At 39.8% G+C, this 22,936-nt stretch overlaps 1 protein-coding gene across 2 annotated transcripts in view; it reads left to right on the top strand.

The window, feature by feature from the left end:
• The window catches only part of IGF1R (insulin like growth factor 1 receptor), a 188,957-nt gene that overhangs the window by 18,889 nt on the left and 147,132 nt on the right, over positions 1–22,936 (top strand). For both annotated transcript variants that reach the window (XM_050903708.1, XM_050903707.1), the window contains exon 2: positions 11,752–12,297. In XM_050903708.1, coding sequence (XP_050759665.1) covers positions 11,752–12,297 — 546 coding nt within the window. The remainder of the gene's footprint in view (positions 1–11,751; positions 12,298–22,936) is intronic.

Below are 22,936 nucleotides of genomic sequence, written 5' to 3'. Positions count from 1 at the left end.
TTGAATCACATTGGTTAGAGCTAGTCCACTGTTTTGTTCTTTCACTTGGTGGTTTTTCTCTCCTTGATGTTATCCATCTCTTATTTCTGGCTCAAATTTCGTGTAATTTCTTATGTTATCTTCTTCATGACCAGAACAAATAGTGAAATAATACCAGAGAGTTAGCAGAACTCAGCTTAAGTATATGTTCTCCAGCTGTATCTTAGCTAGGAGTGGGTTGTGTGTGCAAGGTATAGGGTAAAAATAATGGTGAAGACAGAGATCTCCATCTCAGCCTTGCCTTCATTTACCTTCTGGAATGAGTGTGTGCAGCTGCAGATCCCAGCGAAGGGAGGTGCCTGAAGTTGGGAGTGTCTCAAGCATCCAGGTTTAATATTGCTGTTTGGTTTGCCTCTAAGTCCCATCCTCTGTAACTTTTTGCATCCCTTTCTTCCAACATTCTTCCCCCCCAGTTTTGGCTCAGAAGGGGAGCAGAATAGATAATCCCTGATGATGAGTTGCTGAATGAAAGGTGCTGTGACTGTTTTTCTCTCACCCAATTGGACCCACTGCTTTCTCATGGATGGATTTGTTAGAAATGCATTAGGGCAACCTTTTGCATCCCAGGCTATCCAGAAGTACCTGCCAGAGGATGAATAATAATTCTCCTGCTTGCTCTGCTGTTCCAGTCCTCTTCTAATAAAAGTGGGTATTGTGACAATAATTGCAGTTGCCAAGCAATAGAACTCAGTACAGCTGGGCTGATTAAATACCTAAACCATTTTGCTAACCAGAATTATAACATCGTGCATCACCCACAGTGCTTATAGGCAGTGTCTAAAAGCTGTATATAGGGTTGAAAATCCAATGTCTTGGGCAGTATATAAGTGTAAAATGGAGAGTATGGGCTGAAGTGTCACCTTGAACTTAAAAGGCAAGTGTGGACAAGTGACTGGGAGTAAACCACTGTTGGCACTTTTTTTAACAAGGTGTATATTTAGTTTTCATATTTTTTTTTTTTTATTTTCACTATCTTACAGTGAAGGTCAACTAATTGCTGAACAGAAGACCTGCATAGATACGTTGAAAATCCTATACTTAGGATTGGAAGCTTTTCTTTATCTTCACAGAAGTGAAAACCTTGGACTTCTGATAGCTGACTGTGCCTGAAAGGGCTCTAGTTTTCCATGCTTAACCCTGTTTATCTGGTTGCTTCTCACCTGTGTGCATTAAGGGTGCTTTGTTTGTGGCGAGACTAACCTTGACTGGTATCACAGAGGTGGTTCCCCCCCGCCCTGGTTATTGTGCTGTGATGCCTCTGAGACAATAAATACCGTGTGTGAATGCTGCTGTTCTAGTATAACCGACACCTTCCTTGATTGGGCTGTGTTTGTGATACTAAAAGCGAGTCAAAAGCATCCAATTGGCCAGAAAAGTGAGTTCACATAAGAACTCCTACTGGTATAGCTACTTTGCTTTATATGTGCCTTAAATTGTGTTCTGTCGCAACTGTTTTTGGTTGATAAGGCCTGAACTACTAGTCACCTTGCCTCTGGTGCCAACCCACGTGTTTTACCTTGTATTTGGAGAGGAAGGTTCTTTTTTCAATCTAGTTAGCTCATGACTGGAAAGCCCCACAGCACCTGCATATATGTAATTTAATACCTTTAAAGCCGTTTTTGGGGATTGCAAGTTGGCCCTATTTTAACTGCCTTGAGAAAGCAGGTTACAGCACGACCTATGTGATTTTAAACTGCGTAGCTGCCATGTGAAGGGAGGGATGTGAGGGCTCCCTGTTCTGTTAAATGAAGTTTGATAGCACTGTCTTTTTCTTCTGTGCAATTAGATGATTTTTTTTTTTACACTATCTTAAATCTCTCCACCTCAAATCGGGTAGAAATACGGGATTAATGGAAGTCTTAGTTCAGTTTGTTAAAACAGAAATGTTACTACGGAAGGCCAGAGAATGTACGATTTCTGTGTTTCATCACATAAGAGATGGTTAGCACAGGATAGTAGAGCCATGTGTTGCATATTGTTAAGAGTAATTGCATCAGAATTCTAATTTTTCTGTGCATTTAATAAAGAGTCATCGGGAAGTTGTACTTAAATCCTTTTGCTGACCATTATGGATGCAATTATATGTTATGATACTGTTTTGTCAATTTGCTTCTAATGAAGCCTAAATGATCTGGCCTGGTTGGGCAGTCATTTTTTTTAAAATTAAAAAAAAAAAAAAAAAATCCCAAAAAACTTTAGAGAGAGGCAGGTTTCCTAGATTACTGCAGGATGGCAACTCAGCAGGCAGCTAAAAGCATAGTAAAGTCTCCCTAAATGGGAGTTGCTGAGCCCAGCCACATGATGAATTTTCATTCTGGAAGAATTGGCTGCTTATCCCGGCTACCTAAGTGTATATCCCATAGGTTTCTGTCAGCCAGTTGCTGAGTCACTTGGATGTGTAGACAACTATTTTAAAAATAAATAAATAAAATCATGCGCACAACTATTTTTTTTTTTTTTTTTTAAAGGTGGAGAAGAACAGTCCCCAGGAGAGACAATTTCTGTTAGGCTCTATTGTCATCACAGATTGTGAAACATAAATTCAGTGTTATAAACAGCTTGTAATTTCAGTCTTCTGTTTTTGCTTTAGCAGGCATTAGACTGAAGCTACTGGGATAGGGTTTAAACATTACTATCACAGTTAAAAAAAAGTTTTACTCTCATAGTTATTGATCATAACACGCCACGTACTCACTTCTATGTTATGTGTTTTGTATAGAATGGCATGCTCTTATTTTGTGGTGCTGTCAGAAAAGTGATAGTGCAGGGTAAGAAAGAGTGCAGAGGTTTGAAGTCTGTCTGTCTTCCTGTGAGGATGGAGCTCGTCTTCAGTGATTTAGGCATTACCTGCTTGCTTCTGCAGGTTTTTTTTTTTTGTTTTGCTTTGACAGTATTCTCACAAGCTGGCAAACTTGACCATACGGTGGCTCTGAAGTGTTGCATTGTAGTTTATGGAATTATTCTGGAGTTGCATTCAGCTGGTGCTTCGAACAGCTTTCCCTTCCTTGTAAATACACAGAAGCATCTTGCCAGAGGTTCGAGTGTTCAGCCTCAACCGTAATGCTCAAACAGTGGCTTTCAATGTTTGACATATACTGGGCATTAATGGGTGAGGAATTTACTGTAGGTTTGATCTTTCTGTTAGCTTTTTATCTTTTTTTTTTCTTCTTCTTTGGTTGAGTGGCAGAGAATCTTTGCAGGCGTTGTCCATAACCTGGGCAGTACAGATCAGAGTTTAAACTTTGGTGCTACTTTTACTTCGTTTGATAGCCAGGGGTTCTGGGGCTCAGCCACTTGAATGTTATTAGCTCTACAATATCTTCCTCCATTTTTGCCCTCTCTACCCATGAGGACGAACAGAAATCCATGCCAACTGAGCCACTCACTCATGTTATGCTATTTCAGTAGTAGGAGGTAACAGATGTGGCTTCAGAGGAACCCCTGAGGGATGTGCCGGGTCAGTGCGGTCTTGGTGAGAGAGGATTAATTTGGGGATGACTTTGTCATGAGGATGCTTTCACGTGAGTTAGGCTAAATCTAGACCCACTTGCTCTGGTGAGCTGTGTAGAGAAGGCATCAATCAATATTATTAGAGAGATTCAGTTCATTTTGTTGGCTCCATTTTTGCTAAACTGCTGTTCCTGTTGACATTCAAAGTAAAATGTTGGCAGAGAGAAAGCAAGTGAGATGAGGGACAGAACTGATTTATTCTGAATTTTTTTTTGTGTAAACTTATGGGGAAGTTGGAGGAAGTTCATGGAAAGCAGCAATGCCAGAGATATCTTTAGCCAATGACAGCTGAAATTGCAAGAGCAAAAAGGCAGAGCCGGTTTGAGTTTGTGATGTGGGTTGTAGTCCTTCTGTGTGTTATTTTTGTGAATGTTTTGTTCTGGTCAGTTTGGTAACACAGTGGCCCTTGGATTTGGAATATATAGTTAGTAGAGTGGTAAGAGAGAAAATTAAAGTAGGATATGTGTATTTTTCTAAGGGCTATGGGAGACAACGAGAACATGTGTGGAGAAGGGGAATCCAGTCCCTTTTTAAGGTATTTGTGCCAAATTTGATTGGCCTCATGTGACACTACTTTTTCCTTCCAAATCTGGGAGAGAAGAATCCTGTAAAAGGTTGTTAGGCGTGATGAGTGACACAAGGTAAATTAATGATCATAGACTATATTTCTCAGAAATTACAAGCTACATTGCAATATAATCTCCAGTCCCTTGAGCGTTTAGAAGATCATAGTGGTCTGGCTTTGTCCTCCAAAGCTTAACTTTTAATTAAATGAAGAAAAACCCCAAGCCCTCTTCCTTGGCCTTAGATGTGAACAAGAACGTTCTCAAGACTTATATTCAAATGGAAACAGTTGTTTTTTGTTTGGGTTTGAGTATTCCCTTTCATGTTTTGCAAGCCAAAGATGGCAGCGTTGTGCTAGTGCTAGAAGTACAGAAGTTGAAATTCAATTATGGACTTGCTTAGCAAAAGCTGAAATGGTTGACGTTTTCTGGATTGTGGGGTGCCTTTTATCTGTTGTCCCTCCCCTCCCATGCAGAGACATGTAACTCATAAAATCTTGGTAAATGTAAAGTGGTTTATGTATCATATTCGATGAAGAAGAAGAAGAATAGGTCAGTGGTTAGGGAGACAGCTTGAATCATGTGGTGTAGATTTAGTTCCCTCCTTGTTACTGGTTCTGACTTCCCAAGAGGTAATACAGAAGCTGGCTTCCCAGGGAAGAGATCTAGTGATTGACGTGACACATGCAGGATAGGTGAGCTTAGAGACTACAGAAATTTTGTGGGAGGTTGTGTAAGTACATTAAAGACACTAAAATATATATTTCATTCATAGTGTCACTACGAAGGCAAAACCAAGAGCTCAGTGGGTGGTGGAATCCTGTGTTAATGTAAAGTGTCATAAGCAATCTCTCCAACCACTGATATCTGTGAACTCCACATTTAATTTCTTCTTTGCATAGTGTGCAATTAAAGAATCCTTAGGCTTCTGTAGTAATTTTTTTTCCGTGCATCTGCAGATGGTGCAACTACGCTGAAACTTCTCATGGGCTCGTAGGGAAATCGTGGTTGCTCATCGGTTCCTTCTCAGTCTTTCTACCTTTGCCTTCCAAGTCCTGGAGTGAAACTACAGGAACAAACTAGGCTTAAGACCAGGCCATGGACTGCAGTACCTCTCTGTTCAGCAATGACTGAATGAGAACACTTAAAGACGTTTCTTCTTCAGGGCTGTATGACAGTCCTGATGGTTTTCTTAAAACAAGCATAATACTTAGCAGTAAGAATGAAGAGAGAGGTTAAGGCCAAGTTTTACTTTTCCCTGTTTATAATCTGTATGGGCGTAACATTTTCAGACTATTCCCCCTGTTTCCACTGATGTGTCCTTCTGCTCCTCTTCTGAGCAATTGCAGTCATGTAGAAAAGAGGCTCCTTTTAAATCTGCTGACGGGCTTTATAGTATGTTTAGTTCCTTTTTCCTAACCTGATTCAAACCAGTTTTTCAGATAACATGGAGATGAGGATGCTGTCATCAGCCAAAGTTGTTCTTTAACTTTCAAGTGTCTGCAAGGAATTTGAGCCATTGGTTTTTTTTTCAGTGTACCAGACAACCCCTCTATTGAGTTGATCCAGTATATAGTAAACATGTCAATATGCAGGCCATTATACATTATGCAGATCTAAATCCACCCAATGCAATAAACGTGTTCTTTGTTCTTACCAGAGAGGGATGGGAACTGTGGAGATGCTTGCCTTAAAAAGGACACTGCGTGCCATGGATCTGGGATGAGGGCTGCTGGACTGCAGCCACATTCAGTGGCTGCTTTGGACCCTTTTTTTAATAAGGACCTGCCATAGATTAAAACTAAAAAACACATGATGAAGAGGAAGTGGCTCTGTTGGGAATAAATAACAACACTGCTCAGAACATTTGCTGATCTCCCAGAAAGACCCACAGCTCTGAGCTGACATTACTGAAGGATGACATGGTCAAATCTCTTTCATTAGAGGAGTTTGGGAGAGAGCAATGTTACTGTGTTCGGCAACATCAGCTCTTAGCTGACCAGAGAGTAGCAGTAGCTGTCTGGGAAAGCAGACCTCTCACTGAAGTGGAACGTGCTCAGAAAAAGCCGTTATTGGCAAAGTGAGATTTTTCTTGTGGTGGTGGTGGTGTGAGCAAGCTACTCTCTAAAAGTAGAACTAGCCGCAATTGTTTTTTGTATTAAGCCTTGTAGTTCCTTCTTTGTGTAGGAAATCATCCAGCGCTGATGGTAACATACTGTACTTGTTACCACTGTACAGAAATTCAGGGTGGATGAGAAGTTGAGCAACCTCATGCCTTCCCTTAAAAGAACCCTTTTGAACCTTGTGGATCACAGACTTCGTCCTCCAAATGGGTGTTTTAACCCCTGGGCAGGAAGACGATACGGAATTAGAACAATTTCTGCACCTTCAGTGCTTTCTTTCAGCAACCAGTGTAAGGGGATACCTTCAGCTTTTCCATTTTAAAAAAAGTATCCAGGCTCCTCATTTAAGATAAAGCTTTGCATCTCTACTTTGAAGTAAAGGAAACAATTTTCACAGAAGAGGAGTCAGAAGAGGGGAAACAAAGGGAAATCATAACTTGCTTTGGTAACACACCAGGAGTATAAAAAACAGGAGAAAGGTGAACGGGAGTTGATTTCAAGATTACTAGTTAGATGTTAATGGCAAGCAGTCTATCCTGATTCTCATTTCAGAGATGTAAATGACTGCACAGGCTGAACAAGTCTCTGTTGCTAGGGAAAGCCTGACCCAGCTGGAGCAGACTTAGGTTGAAAAGGCCTTAGACTTGCGAAAGAGTTGTGCTGGATTGACTCGATGACTCAGAGCTGCCTTGGTGCTGCTTTGTCTAAGACTTCTTGGTGTTGAGAGAGCCAGGTAGGGATGGTTGCTCCATCTTTAACTTCTGGCTGGTTGAGAGGATACTGAGACCATTCAGTGTAGTACAACCTTTTAACGTTACCCCAAAAAGTAAAGGGCCGAAGGCAAGGCTTAAAATGTGAAGGTGTGTGGTTTTTTTCAAGAAAAACCGAAACAGTTGCGTTTCTTTAGAACTTCTAAATGGAGTAACTGGGAGGAATACAAAATTTGGAAGCAAGAACTACACCATGATGAAATAGTTTCTTGTAGGAAATTAATTCTTCTCTTACTAAAACCAGTGAGTGTGTGAACTGTCAGTCCTGCCCTCTAACACCTTAGTATTGATAACGAATTAACGGCTGTGAATATATGAATAGCTGTGACATGCTGTAGGAAGCAGAAGTTGTATTATATGCTGAATGTTGAACAGCAGGCTTTCTGCTGATTTGTCTTTCATAGCATGCCATTTTGCAAAAAGAATGGTTCGTTCAAAACACTGAAAGGCAACAGGCAAGTCCTTTTAGGAGTAGCTAGTGACCTGAAATAACTGGTGGATATATAAAAACAATAAAGACCTGCTGCGTGGACTAAATTATTATTTGATGATAGATGATGATTAAATAGCAGGTGTTTCTCAAGGTGGCAAGGTTCTTCTCCAAGTCAAAATGGTTTTTATGATGAGAATGAGCATTAGCAAAGCATAGGTTGAGCAAATGAAGGTCAAGAAGAAGCTGCTGGATCACTGTACTCTGAGCTCTTTGTGTCACACACAGCTTTGCTTTAGTCTGCCCAATCTGTGTGTACTTAGTAGTGTCAAGTCACTACCCATGTGCTGTGCAGTGTGCATGTTTGTTCACAGCCTCTGTACTGCTCCTTGGTGCCCCAGCCTGGAGCAGCACTTAGAAAGGAGGCTTGCCAGGAGATTCTGCCAGATCAAGGAATAGGCTGCAGGTCGCGTTCATTACTCTCATCGTATGAACCTGTTATGTGCAATCATTTTTCCTGGTAGTTCATTGACCCCATCTCAGTTACATGATCAGGCTTGGATCTGTCCTCTGACTAGGAATGGGCTGCAGGTCCTCAGACTGTGGTGTGGAGTGGATTTTTCTATTACCTTTGGAAGTTTACATGCCCTGCAGCTTGCCCCAGGATGCTCCCAGGAAAAAAAAAGCACAAGTGGGCTTCTTGTTGGATAGTAGGTGAAGCTCAGTACTTTTGGACTAAAGTGCTACTTCCAGGGAGGCATTTGTGTTCGTCTAGGTCAAGAATGCATTGCTTCTCTTTGGTGTTTTACTGTAATGGGGAGTTATCTTTTGAAGTAAAGAACTAATTTCTCACTCACAATTAGGTGCTTAGGTTAGAATAAGTCTGAGAAATGATAGGCAGTTTAAGAAAGGCTTGGAAATCTGTAAGCAGCTGAATGAAAACAGCATGAATCTGACTATTGGTAATTATCCTGGATGTTTATAATCTACCCAAAACTATTGAGGCAGGGTCATAAACAGATGTTGGCATTTTTATTTTCTGTTAGTGAGCAAAATAAATACATAATAGTTAATTTCCAATTCTGAATTGAACATGAAACAAAGGTAAGTTGTACTAGTCATATTAAAAAAGCTCGATAAGCTGGAATATTAGAAACTGTTAAATGGAATATAAATGCTCTAAAGAGCATTTTATGTGCACTTCATTGTGTCTGACAGACCAGTTTATATTGTAAGTCCGTATACGCTTTCTCTAAAATGGGATCCAAAGAAAACACAGAACAGCCAAATGGAAACTGTAGTTGACTTTGAGCTCTGATTAATTTGTTTTTCCTATAATCCTTTTCAGGGCAGTGAGAGAAATGTGAGAAAAAGATGATGTTTTGTGGTATAATTAACTTTTGTGAACAATGTGAACTTTAAAGACATTTCTTAAAAAAAAAAAAAATTGCTTTAATTGGAACAGGTTTTTCCAAATGTCAGTATGGACCAAGATACTTGTCCTATTTCATGTTTGGGTCTCTGCAGTTCTCATTATATGCATGAAGTTCTGCAAAACATAACTCACTAGATGAACTAATAAGTTCTTAAATCAAAAACGTCAACAGCATGCTCATCTGTAATCAATTTCTAACATTAGAGCCCGCTGGACTTCATAATCTTCCGTATTAAGGGGATGATGTTTCATAATTGAGGCAAGTGAGTGCATACTTTTGCCATAAAGTTCTAGAAATCTCATTGATTTATAAAAGCATTAAATATCTAAAATTAAGTAACTTTCAAGCTGAAACAAACATAAAGCTAAAAGCAATATGACTTTTAAAGCCTAGCCTCAGAATAGACGCATGAACAGATACATAATGCTTTAGTTGACGGTTGCTGCCATTTCTCTTACAAATTGTTCTTTAGGGTATTGTAACTCAGCTGTTTTTTAAACCCATCACTCTGGAACCTTGCCTACAAAATGTCAGCGCAAGTGCAAATTTTATTTCTTTAACAAAATAAAGGGCTTGGAGCAGTTAGGGTTTCTAAAATTTTATGGCAGTAAAATAAATTTTGCTACTTTTGCTTTGCCATAGCAGGAACCATACTGTTCACCTTGTCCTGCCAGCAGGTAGAGGCAGAAACCAAAATAGTTAATTGGAAAAACATTGTGTTCTAACTTGCCTTTTCTTAAAAAGAGAAGCCCAATGTCAAAGTGTAAATATACTCATGTTATTGCTGGGCTGTGCTTTGGGCAGAGGGCACTGTCCCTTGAGGGTGGGTGGAGGGATGGTTGCTTTAGAACAAAATTTCAGAATTTGAAGGGAAGACGTAGGTACCGGCTTATTAAGGGAATTTAATCCGAGTTGAGGTGGTCTTTCCTACAGATTGAGGAGAGAAGCCCACACTTCTGCTGCAAGTGACCAGTACATCTTTTATCAGATCTACTATCTTGGAGTTCTTTAACATTCCCCCTCTCCCATCTGGCTTCTGAAGCTGGGTAATGCCAACCCATTCACCTTTTTTAATGTTTTCCTGAAGTTAAAGCCTTGACACGTAGTGCAGGCAGTAGTATGGAATTGTTCTGTAATCAGTATGTACTAAAATGGGGATTTCCTGTCTCACCCGTCATGATAGCCAAGTGTTACTGTTGGTACATGAGTTGCGGTGGTGGGTTTTTGTTGTTGTTGTTGTTTTTTTAAAGGTTTAGGGAATGAACTTTCTTGCACATAGCTGCTTCTAGTGCAGCAAGTCACATTTTAATAGCCTCTGCTTTCAGCTTGGATCTTTACAGAAGGAAGATTAGGTAATAGTTTGTGTAGAAAACATCTGTTTCTTAACAAAGATCTTGCCCTGTTGTTTTTTTACGTTGTCGCTCTAACAAGAAGGTCCTTTAGTCTTTCACAGACTTAAGTGTCTTTAAGTCCTTGTCGGATATTAGAGTTGCTGTGGTTTTAGCATGCTCATGTTCTGGATCCTTTGTTAGCTTAAGTTATTAGCCTTAGATAAGTGTTGTGGGATGGAAGGACTGCTTTCTATTGTCAGTGCAATTTCTGAATCTCTGGACAATTTGTCTGGGTTAGAATTTAAGTTTTTTGACTCCAGTGTTTGTTTAGACCTTTTTCTTGTCTGAGGAAAAGATGATGTTAAAATAATTAAGCCTAGCATGCATAAAAAGAGAACCTTTCCACAAAATTGAATTGCTTGGGGTTTATTTAAGTTTTGGGTTGCTTAAATAAATTGGCATTTTACTTTGTTTGCTTACAAGCAACTTACTATCTGTTCTGGGGAATCTTTTTTCCATGTTTTCCACAGAAGACTAACTCTGAGGGTTTCGGAAAACAACAGCTCTCTATGCTCTGTAGTTCTTTGTTTTACATCAAAGTGCATTTTATGTGTCTAATTATTACATTATTAGTACACTTTTTCCCAGCCCCTTTAAAATTTTTATTGTGGTACATGTCTAATATGGAAAGACCCTAATATATAGCTTTATTAGGGAATAATCCTTTTGGTCATTGTTTTCTTGAGAGCGCATTGAGTTCAGTCTGCTGTTTTCAAGGGAAATTCCTCACTGTGACGCTGTGTGTTCTTGTAAATAAATTTATCCTGTGTTTCTTAGAACTCAATAAACTTTTTTTGTGTCTTGGTGCCAAAATCAGTGAAACTTGGTTCACTGGAACGTGCAAACAGGGATTCAGTGCATTAGCTACAAGTCCAAGCACTTTCTTTTCTTCCCAGTCACAGTGCAGGAAGTGCTGACCAGCTTTCTGTGGATTTTGTGGTGTTGCTGATCTATTGCAAGACTAGCATTCAACAATTGGGGCTAATTTGGCTTCTAATTTTCTGGACAGTGTTCCCTTTTATGTGCATGTATCTTAAGAGGGATGGGGAGTAAATGAGTAATGTAATAACCAGTGGATCACTCTCTATATTACCTAACTTGTTTGAAGTCATGTGGCTGAACCTCTGGTCTGGTCACACATGTCATGATGTAATTTGAAGCAGGGTGTGCAAATGCATTCAGTTTATCTTTATGTTCCTCCATCTAATGCAGCTGTTTTCAACAGCAGTAATAAAACAACATTTCTCTGTCTGCTGCAGAATATAGATAGCTTGCATCTCTGTGCTGGTCCTGGTAGTGTTTATAGTGATAAGTTAGATGAATATTCAATGTAGGTGTAAATCAAGTACTCATTTCCTATTTTAACATTGCAACCTAATTAAGAAGTTAAAAATTTTATGGCCATCGGAATATCCTGCTTTCATTCCAGTTTCAAAAGGCTTAAAAATGCCTTATTTACTAACTTCCGTTTCTCCTTTTACATTTTCAGTTTGCGGGCCAAATGTTGACATTCGCAATGATATCCATGAGCTGAAACGCCTGGAGAACTGTACGGTAATTGAGGGTTTCCTTCAAATTCTGCTCATCTCTAAAGCAGAGGATTACCGCAACTTCCGCTTCCCAAAGCTCACTGTCATAACTGACTATTTGCTGCTGTTCCGTGTGGCAGGCTTGGAAAGCCTCAGTGATCTCTTTCCCAACCTCACCGTCATTCGTGGGAGGAACCTCTTCTACAACTATGCCTTGGTTATCTTTGAAATGACAAATCTTAAAGAGATTGGGCTTCACAACTTGAGGAACATAACCCGCGGGGCCATACGGATTGAGAAGAACTCTGACCTGTGTTACCTCTCCACAGTGGACTGGTCTCTCATCCTAGATGCAGTGTCCAATAACTACATCGTTGGGAATAAATCTCCAAAGGAATGTGGAGACTTGTGTCCAGGAACAATGGAAGAGAAGCCATTGTGCGAGAAGACGTCTATTAACAATGAGTACAACTACCGCTGCTGGACCACCAACCACTGCCAGAAAAGTAAGATTTGAGTAGATAGTGTGTTCTTGGTACCTCTTTCTGAAGTAAAGGTTTAATTCTGTGGTTTTATTTTAAGCTCTTTAGCAACTTAAACTTTTATTCTAGTCGTGTGTAGTCCACGTAATGAGTTATCCGGCTACCACACAAATAGATTCCTCCCCAACCAGTAAAGGATCATCTCACTTGATTTAAAAAAAAAAACAACCAACACCAAACCAAAAAAAAAACCCAACAACAAAACAAAAACAAACTTTCTGGGTTACTTCCCCATGGAAAAGATGCAAAGTAGGGGTAGAAGTAAAGCCAGTATAGCAAAGCTGGAACCAGTTTTACCTCCCTTGAGGACCTTGGCAGGAGGTGTCTGTCAAATGCCATCTCCTCCTCCTTGCTAAAGTGATGTTACGTGTGTGCCAGAGTCATTGCCGTACTGAAGCTGTTAACTGGACTTACTTTGAGTTTTTTCTTTGTCTCCCTTGGCATGCACCTTCAGAAATTCCTGTAATGGTAAATTCTGTTTGTAAGAACTTTTTTACTGAAATCAGTTTTTACAGTCCAGTCTGTAGTGTCAAAGAGTCAATGAATATCTTGACTCTCAGTGAAATTATCCTTGCCCGTTTTGTTCTTATCTGGCATGACGGGGTTTATGTCTTTCTGATAGCAAGTATTAGCAAAAACAAAACTTGATCTCTTCTTACTTTTTAAAAACAGAGTAAACAGATATATAGTTTACTCAAATAACATGATTACATGGCAGGCTTTTTGGGTTCATTCTGTAACTTTACGAAAGCTGAGCCCTGCAGTATCAGTAGGGCTTAATTACAAGCAGTCATCACTGGGAGGAACAGTTCCTAAATTCCACTTGCAGTCTTGACTGAAGCTGCTATAATGATAGGAAACACCACAGTGAGAGAGAAGACAGGAGTAGGGCTATATTCAGGTTACCTTCATTTGGGGATGCTGTTTTTTTTCTAGAGTGGCTCATCAGTTGCTTGTGAAGCCCTCATGTTCAGTTGGAACTGAAAGTACCTTGTAGGGCAGTTTCAGTCAACACATGCCAAAAATATCTCTGAAAAAAGGCATTTGTAGGGCTGTGCTTTTATCAATACTTCTTACAGGAAATAAAGTTTGTTTTTAAACAAAAGAAAACCCCTCAGCCTGTTACTGGGAGACTTTGTGATTTGTCCAAGGTGAGGGAAGTGAGCTGCATAGCTTTCTTAGTATGTGTTGCTATGAGCCATTAGGCTTCTGCAGACCAAATTTATGTCTTCATTAAAAGAGTGTAACTCCGTTGTCTACAGAGGGTGACCTAAGTGATTCCTGTGCAACCTCATTGCCTTTAGTGGTTTGAATGGATGTAACTAGAGTATATTTAATGAGATACATCAACTTACTTGCTTTCTGTTGTGTGCTCTGGCTGTTTGGAGTAGACAAAAGTAATGTGCAAGAAAAGCTTGTTGACTTCTAGGAGAGTGTTAAAATAATTTGGATCCCGAATGTACATGAGAAGAGATCTGTTTAAATAAAATGAGGTCATAGTTACACTGTGATGGCAGCACTTTTAAGGCAAGGGTGTAGATAATGCTTTCTTCTTCACAATCTCCCATGAAAGGAAGATGAAGGCATACAGGAAAAGAAAAACAAGTATTGGAAGAGAGCCTTGAGAGGCTTGTTAAGAGCATTACACTGTGGAAAACCAATGTAGGTTTAGAGTATCTTAGGATGCAGAGCGTGTAAAGAAATGATCAAGTTCTAATCAATAAAAAGAGTGAGAAAGTTGGACCTACTTAATCTGTTTGTCATGATAAGCCACTGACTTTGAGGAAGTAAACTTCAAATTTGTCAGCCATTCATCTAAAACAAACCAAAAAACCCCCCAACAACCCAGAAGTACTCCCATTCTGAAGAAAAACAAAGGAGGTATAAATGTGCAGTTGTTCAAAAGGAAGCTTTTTGTCTCTCCTGCTAGATTGCTTGGACGCTTTGGCAATGAACTCCTGATCTGGAGAGGACTCTTGCAGTACAAAATTACACAAGACATGAAAAAGAATAGAAGCAAGGACTTTTAAGTTACTGAGTGTTTCAATCTGCATTTTCCTACCAGTAGAGATATGAGACCTATGTTATTTTCCAGGGAACATTTTTCTAGTGTAGTATCTAATTTAACCCTGACATTCTCCTTGTGCGTCACAGTGATGTTAAACTGAAAATGCTGTCTATCACTCAGGGTTCCTTTATGCCTTTTTTTTTTTTTTCTTTGCTCTGGATCTGTGGAGGAGTATATATTAAATCTCTTTTGTCCTTGTTTAGGTTTTACGGTGAAAGATCTGAAGTTGGTGGGTAAATGTGTAGGAACACTTAGTACTTTAAGTAGCCTGGCTTCTGTTTAGTTTTGCCGTTGAGTGGAAGTTGTTTTTTTTCCTTCTTTTTCTTGCTCACAAACAAAGGAAGAACCCCGTGCTTCCTTCAATATAACTTGTGCAGGAACAATGTTGAGGGTGGAGGGAGGAGAGAGGGAAGGATATGCTGTGTTTGACTTAGAATGATCCATTGACATTTCTATACTGGAACAAGCTACAAAGAAGCTGTAACTTAAAATTTTTTTTTTATTTTTTAAGATTCAGCATAAAGCGTCAGCAGCTTCTCTGCCAGTTTTATTGCCCTGGTTTCCGTGTAGTATACATTCCTTTACCTTAGTGTGCCCCAAGGCAGCAGCCTTACTCGTTTGCTCGCTTTGGAGCCGTGGCATGCTGTGTTGGTGGCATGCTATCATCTCTCTGACTTGCACCTACTTTTCTTTTGGCGTATCAAATGCCAGCTGTACTTCACTTGGGTTGCAGGTCCACGTAGAAGAATCCCTCAAGATAAAAGGAGAGTACTGAAGTTGTTTGCATTAGTGGTTGTGCTTTGGGGCACAGGTAGAGAAGGAAAAGATAAAAACTGAGTGTCCAGACATACAAATAAGATTATGGCCTCTTGTGTTTGTTTTTTTTCTGGTAGTTGTGACTGCTGGAAACATTTATGGAAGCTGTCTGCATCTTGTTTAGCAATTGATGTGAGAACCAGAAAAACTGTTCCTGCTGTACTCCTTGAAAGACTAGTCTCTGATGACATGCTGCTTTGCCTGTCCATTGGTCTACTGTAAAGAAAACTTCTGTTGTTTTCTATGTTCCTTTTGCTGATGACTAAGTTTTGAGGTCTGCTGCCTTAGTCACTAGGCCTTTGTAAGCCTGCAGAAACAAAATGTAAATTACAACCCTGAAAGCCTGCCTGGAAGTTTAGGATCCCTTGTCTACCATAACCTTTGTGGTGTTTTTCGAACAAGTCCAGCTAATGCTTCCTAAGACACTTTTGCATTTGCTGGGGCCATAAGAAATGAACGAGGCAAACTGTTCATGTGGGAAAGTAATAGCAAAACTAGCAGTGATCCATATGTAAGTTCTATGGTGTATGGGTGGGTTTTTTCTTTCTTTTTAACTTCATCTTAATTATTCATCTGCTCTCCATCTACCCCCCAGTTGAGTTGGAGATGTTCTCTGTCAAGTATTAGCTGAAACCCTTCCTTTCCTACTCGGATAAGAGACAGACTAGGGATCTGATTATGGGGAGGCCAGATTGTTAATACGCGCTATGAAGGGGTAATGGCTTCCACTGCAGCTTCTGTGTGAGAGGGCAGGAGCACAGTCTGGAAGTCTGGGTCCTCCCTTTGTGAGAGAGCAAATTATAGTGCTGCACAAAGGGGATGAAACAGCCATGCTTCCCATAAAAACAATGAAGGTGAGTATTTGAAGTGCATGAGACACCTTTAAGATTAGATTTGCCACTGGCATAAAAAAAAGTAGATTTAAATCGGCACTGCAGAGAGAACATGGATTAGGGCCGTAAGCATTAAGCACTTGTTTCAGAGGAGGAGAAGTTGACATGAAAAACAATAGCTCATGTGGACTGTGCTTCACAATACAACGGAAGAAAACTTTAAGCTTCCGAATGCGTGAAACTGAAGACCACGGAAAAGGCATGTGAGGATTTGGAGGCTGATAAAGAAGCAGATGGTAGCTAAGCACAAAATGTTTTTAATGAAAATGTATCCTTATTCCTTTTCGAATTAGTTTGACAGCGGCCTGAAAAGATATGGTGTATGTGGGGAATGAGGAACAGGAGGGAGAGAATGACAGTGAGTGGGAAGAGTGGTCCATATGTACCTTCTACTGAAATGTTTAAACATATGGAGACAGTAACATGATGTATTCTCACAAATATTCGGAATCTGCTCCTGTTTGTTTACACGGAGCTCAAAAGATAATGCAGTTGAGTGGTATCGTTTGACATAGCTTCATTGACTTGTGCAGTACTTACCAGTGTACACCATCTGGGAATCTGCTCCCTGTTGATTCAGCAGAGTAGTGGTGAAAACCATGTGCTGGGATTTTTTTTTTCCCTTTCTCTCCTTCTTGTTTTCCCCTCTCTGAGGAGTATTCACTATATTCCCCTGTCCTTCAGAACTATTGAACATATGTGAACTATGTAGACATTAAGAGAGATAGGAAGAAGTTGGGAGCCAGGGGTGCCAAATCAAATTGCACTTATTTTGCTTTAAATTACATCTGCATGCTTTTTTCTGTTTTGCTGCTTCATTTAAGGTTTTTTGTGTTTTTTCTTAAACCCTGAAATATAGTAGAAATTGCATATATCAGCAGAGGACAACATGCTTTAAAAGTTTTAATCTTTTAGCAAGCAAATTTGATGTGGTATAATATTAAGTGAAGCTAGTCTGTGTAATGCCAATCCTACCTTTGATGCATTAAAAAAAAAGTATCATATAAACCTGAACACATTTTGAAATGGACAGGTTGTTTGTCCATTTGGTTGGAATGCAAACTCTCCAGCAAACAAACATCTTCTGAAAGGAATAAACAGAAGGGTAGACCAAAAAAAAATTGTAAAAGGCGCAGTTGGTGTCACTGAGTTAAAAAAATCTGGAGCACGTTAAAAAAATTTTGTTAGTGTTTTTGTTCTGAATGAAGTTTTTTCCTGACTTTTGCTCCCCTCCTGAGAAGCCTGCTCTTCAGCCAGAGGTTTCCCAGAATTTTTATTATGGCTGTGAGAGCATATTTAATTAGTAAGCTGGAATGGCCGCAGAGCAGTTTAGGCCAATCTGCAGTTAATTACTGTAGCAGTGGTTTATATTCTGAGAAAAGGGCTAAAATTAAACAAATGTATACTTACCATTTTTCTTTGTTTTGTTACAAAATGCCGTAACCTGGCAAGACTATCTTGAATCTTGCAGCCTGCACTAGTCACCAAAAACTAAGTGCTAATGTTGAATATTCATCTTGGCTTCGTAGTTTCTTTTGGCACAAAAAAGTGTAGTGTTTTTGAGAGGACTTCAAATTCTGAACTTTTGTTTTCCAGTATTAAAAGACTTGATGCAATTAACTAGGTCCATCAATGATACTTTGCCATGGGTTAAAAAAAACTTTTAAAAATCCTTTAAAAAATTTAGACCTTTTCCCCACTTTTTGGAATAAAGAATAAAAAAAAGTGAGAAGTGTTCTAAGGGTTTTTTGAAAATACCTTGTGTCTTTCATACTCACGTGTGCACACGCACACTTTTCTCCTTACAAAACATCATATTTTACACTTGCTTCGACTAGCTTTGTCAGTCCAGAGGTGTGTTTATGTTCACCAGGTGATGTGTAGCCATATTCTAGTGACCATCCATGCTATTGGAGAAATTTATTTCTTTTGGTAGTGTTTCTGATAATGGGGAGGGGTAATCCATGTATTGCGGAACGATACAGTAAATATTGCCATGATTTCTGTGGAAGTACAATACCTTGTAAGTGATAGTCAGGGTGGTTAAATGTATATGCCCATTTATTCTGAGTAATATAGACTCTATTTTGCATAGAGACCATTCTGATTTAAGAAGAATGAAGATTAGGAGTTCTAAAGTTAACCCCACAACAAACTTGCTGAAGCTAGGAAGTAGAGGCAGAGTTTTTTGTGCTTTATGTAAATGCATCTTATACTTGCAATTAAAGAAGAGCGTGCTGTGATTGCAACCTGCCTGGACAGAAAGCCCCTCTGGATCCACACTGTGCCTGTCTTTCATGGCTTCAGTTTTTTGCCTCATGAAACTTTGAAATCCTGAGTAATCTTTATTGCTACTGCAATATGGATTTACTTGAATTGTCTTGTGCCAAGCAACTGCTTCACTGTCAGAAAAAAACCTATAAAAATATAATTGGAGATCACTTACAGGAAATAGTCATTCTCTGGTTTTATGGGTTGCATGTATGTTAATTCCTCAGTTCAGTTTCTCTGATGCTCTGTGGTAAAGGGTAGGGAAGAAAAAAAATGCCAGTCCTTCTTACAAGAAGATACAAAGGCATCATTAGATTGTCATGCGTACAGTGTGCAATCTTTTAATGTGTAGTGTTTGAAAAGAAGTCCTGGTCTAATCTCTCATTATATGGAGGCTCATGGGAGAAGGGAGTGGACTTCATAGCCCAAGGGACCTGAGGCTGTGGAGCAGAGGGGGACAGGAAGATGATGCCTACGATCACATTCAGTGAGGGTTTCTAAGATGTTGCTTATTTATTTCAAACTTAAAAAAAAAAGGTACTTCAAAACCTCAGTAACATCCTAAAGATACTTTCAAAGGTACTATATGCTATTGTTTTTTCAGAAATTTGATAATCTGGCACTAGCTAGGATTGGAAACAGAGTGCTTTTGGTTTTACTTGCAACACTTCTGCTGTTCTTAGTGATTTGCTTTCATCCTAGAGGAGACTGAGGATGATGCGTTGTTTAGAGAATTATTTTTTTTGTTTTACCTTCCTTTGCAGCAGTACCATGTTAAATCTATGAAACTTAAGTATGCAACTAAATGTGAACCAAATCTTTGATTAACCTATTTAACATGGACTTCGAGGCCCCATTGATATATGTTAGACAAATGTTTGTTAATAGAATAGACAGTTGTATTGGATAGTTAATTACATGTAATGTAAGACTTTAATTTTATGATGAATTTGCAAAACAACTGGGAGCTGGGAATAGCTAGCAGTGTTATAGGGAAAATGTCAGGGAAATGTCAAGTGTAAAACCAGAAGAAAGCTGTGTTTTTGCTGTGTTCTTGCAAATGTCGCAGGGACAAGGCGAAGTCAGCCTGGCTTAGCATTTTCTGCAGTTCTCTGTCTGTGGCTCTTATCTATGCAAGGAGTCCCCCTTGTAGTGGATTGCTAGCTTTCCTGGGGATTTCTGTTTTGACAGTTAATGCTTGTATGGATGTCTAACGAGGGCTGAACTTGAGCCACAGTCTTTTTATCTTGGTGGGCGCCCTAAAAAATCTGTCCTCTAGCCAGCTGTCCATTTTCATGGAATGTATAGAAATACATCTGTTGTGATGACTGATCTGCAACTGAATTTGGCTGAAATGGGCTGAAGGAGGTTTGGAGGTGGGCATGTGAGCAAACTCACTGAACTTGCCAGCCTACTTTTCATAAGAAGTAAGGGTAAAACTTAGGTTCAACCCTGGCTAGGAATCGTACCCTCTAAAAATTTTTAATAGTAGGCACCATTTTCCTTTTTTTCCTTCCCCAAACACACATGAATGTAGGAATGAATTGTCCTTAAGCATTGTCATAAATTGTTTTCATGTGGCAAAGAAGTTTTTCAGTGTTAAACAGTGATGAAACAGCCTTTGTTTAGCCTTCGTTCCCACTAATAGTGTGATTTCCTTCTCAAGTCTGTTTATGGCTCTGAGAATTAACTTGTAATAAAAAGATGCTCGGGTAATAGTATGTTAATACAGATTGTTGAATTGCGTTTTTCTTCTGAGGTGAACTCAGCCTGGTTCAGTTGTTGACTGTCTCTTCCTCCCCCTCCCCGGCAAAGTTTTCAGCGTTTGGAATGGAATGTGCATGTGCTATCAGCTGAGCGCTAAAAATGATTTAGCAAGTAGTTTGCCCACCATAAAATGGTAAGGGTCTGAGGTGCCCATAACCTGGGTTTTTAAAGCTAGAAACCGTATGCCATTCTCTCAATTTTTTTTTTTTGTTTACTGTTTCTTGCTGGGCAAAGTGAACTTGTAGTTACCTGCCCAAAGTGTAGTTCTGTATGCCCTGGCTAATTATTAAATACATTTGTATAGCCCTTGACAATGTAGGCGAGAATGAATTCAGCACGTGACTTGTGGATCCCTCCTGGAAAGGCTGGTGTTTTTTTGGAATTTGGTTGCTGATTTGTATGTTCAGAGGGATTCGAGAAGCAACTCAAAGTTCTCGTTGTTGCTAGTTAAAGTTCAGCTTATGCTCTTAGATGGATCAGACTTCTAGTGCGTACACCAGTGTGACCTTCCTGATGTGTTTTTCCCTTGGTGCAGCATAGTGGGTTTATAGGCGCTTAACTGTTCCCTTCTTAATAAACAGTGCTCTGTAGCTGTTGAGACTCATCTCTTCCCAGCATACACATTGCCCCTCCATTAATGGCTTCTCTAACTTTGTACTAGCATAACTCAATTGAGGGATCTGTTTCTCCTATTTTGTTTCTTTTCCGGTTGATGTGTGAGGGATATATATGCGTGATTAAAGGTTATAGTTTTGGGAAATGATGCCATTTAGGAAGCATGAAGCGTTGAGCGCGCAGAGAAAGTCTTTCATATCAATGCAGGCCTTGGGAGGAGGAGATGTTTTTCTATGTATAGAAACTTCCCATATAGGATGGCAAGAGAAGGTTGCAGGGGGATTGCCTGTCTCTTTAAGTGGGTTTATAATTGGCTAGGAATTTTTGTCAGCTTAGTCACTGCAGCATTCAGCGGATGAGGGAAAAAAACCACAGGCCCCAACCGTTACAGGCCGTGGATAGGCTCTGTCATCCCAAAGGAATGCATGTGAACAAAACACTTTGTGCGGTGCAACCGTTGGCCTAAACAGTATTGCATTCTTAAAGCAGGCTCTGAGTCACATGGAGCAGATGGATTGTTTCACTAAAATGGAAGTTATGTATCACTGAGCACTCGGATCGAGCTTTTAAGTGTGGTTCGAATAGGTCACGATATGCGAGTGTGATGAAGGGGTGTAAAGGTTAAAAAAAAATCAGCTCCTTGTTCTGTGGTTGAAATAGTTTCTGTGGCATTAAAAAGGTAGGAAAGTCTTTCACATTGTTAATTACTGGGCTGGCACACTGGTCTAAAGATTTCTCTCTCAATTTCAGACAAGCATGGTCTTAATTCTGAGGCACTTTGTGTTCATCCGGGAAGCTTCATGCTACCCAAGCTAATCCAAAGAAACCCCTGTAGGGCGGGGGAAAGAAAAATGCCGAGCCCCAAACCTATTGGCTCTTCTCACAATGAAACCAGCTGCTCAGTTCTTCTTCCCCCACCCTGCCCAGCCTTTCACCCCAAAATCTATTCTAAGGCCGTTCTCTCTAGCGCTCACCATATATTGATTAGTGAGAGAGTAGCTCTGTCTCTGTGGGTGGCGTTACCCTTTATTTGGCTTTATCTCTTCCCTTTAAGGGATTTGAAAGGATCTGATAGGAGCGTTGCCAGTGTGCAGCCTTCAAAGTGTGCAGAGGAGGAGCTGTGACTTCTGGCTAAACAAATTCAGAGCTGTCAAGTGATTTTTTTTTTTTTTTTTAAAAATGCATTTATTTATTTTTTTTTCCCCCCTCCTGTTTTCTGGGGAATCCTCTTTAAAGAGTGGTCTAGGATTTAACGGAAAACCCGGCCTCCAGTTGGTTGATATTGACAACTGCTGTCATTTGGCAGGCTGTTGCTGTTTGGAGTGGAGCAAGTTTGGAGGTCTTAATCTGGTTATCACTAAGGCAGGTGTTTCAGAATTAGTGCCTCCCCATGTAGTATTAATTGAATCTTAAATCATTACAACACAAAGGGGAAACATTGACTAAATTCCCTTCTATCTCTGGAGCTTTCCTCATGAAGGCAGCACATGAACAGGAACTCTCTCTTAGAGAAGAGAGAGTTTACTTTTTAAGCGCTTGATGAAGGCTGTTTGGCAGAATCAGAATTGACTGGTCCATGTGAAACAGTACATGCAGAACCAAAATTGCAGTGAGTCACTGTCTGCTCTGTCTTTTGTGATCTGAGAGTCTGGGATAAAATACTGCAGTGGGTGTTACAGATAAAACCCAGTATGCAAATCCTTAATTCAGAGATGAAGCGTTCTTCCTATTCTCCTCCTCTTCTGTAGAAGAGAAATTAAAATAATCAGTAATACCTTGCTCCAGAAAATGAAGAGAGTGGTGGCAGGGAAAACAAATACCCCTTCTAGCAAACCCACTGTAGAGAGTTTGTTAAGTTCAAGGGCTGGTTTAGGATCATGTTGTTTACAAGAGAATATAAGTAATTGGAATATACCTTGCAGATGGAAAAATTCATATTCTTCCTAGGCAAAGATTTTATTTTCTACCCTTAGGAAGTTTCTTGGTGCAGTTAGAATTGTCTGCACGTGGCAGATGATCTTTTTAGGAGAAAAGTGAAATGTAGGTAAGAGAGAGTGAGAGGGCATTTTTGGAATGGGGAATGCAGTGGAAATTTTTCACTATGGCAGTGCCTGGTGAAAGTGGTAGGCCACTGAAATCTGTGGTGATTGCAGGTCCCAGCCTCTGGCTTCTT

The sequence above is a fragment of the Gymnogyps californianus genome, chromosome 11 (genome assembly GCF_018139145.2).
Source record: "Gymnogyps californianus isolate 813 chromosome 11, ASM1813914v2, whole genome shotgun sequence".
Taxonomy (NCBI): Eukaryota; Metazoa; Chordata; class Aves; order Accipitriformes; family Cathartidae; genus Gymnogyps; species Gymnogyps californianus.
The sequence above is the reverse complement of the archived record's forward strand: the minus strand, read 5'-3'. Positions and strand labels throughout refer to the sequence as shown.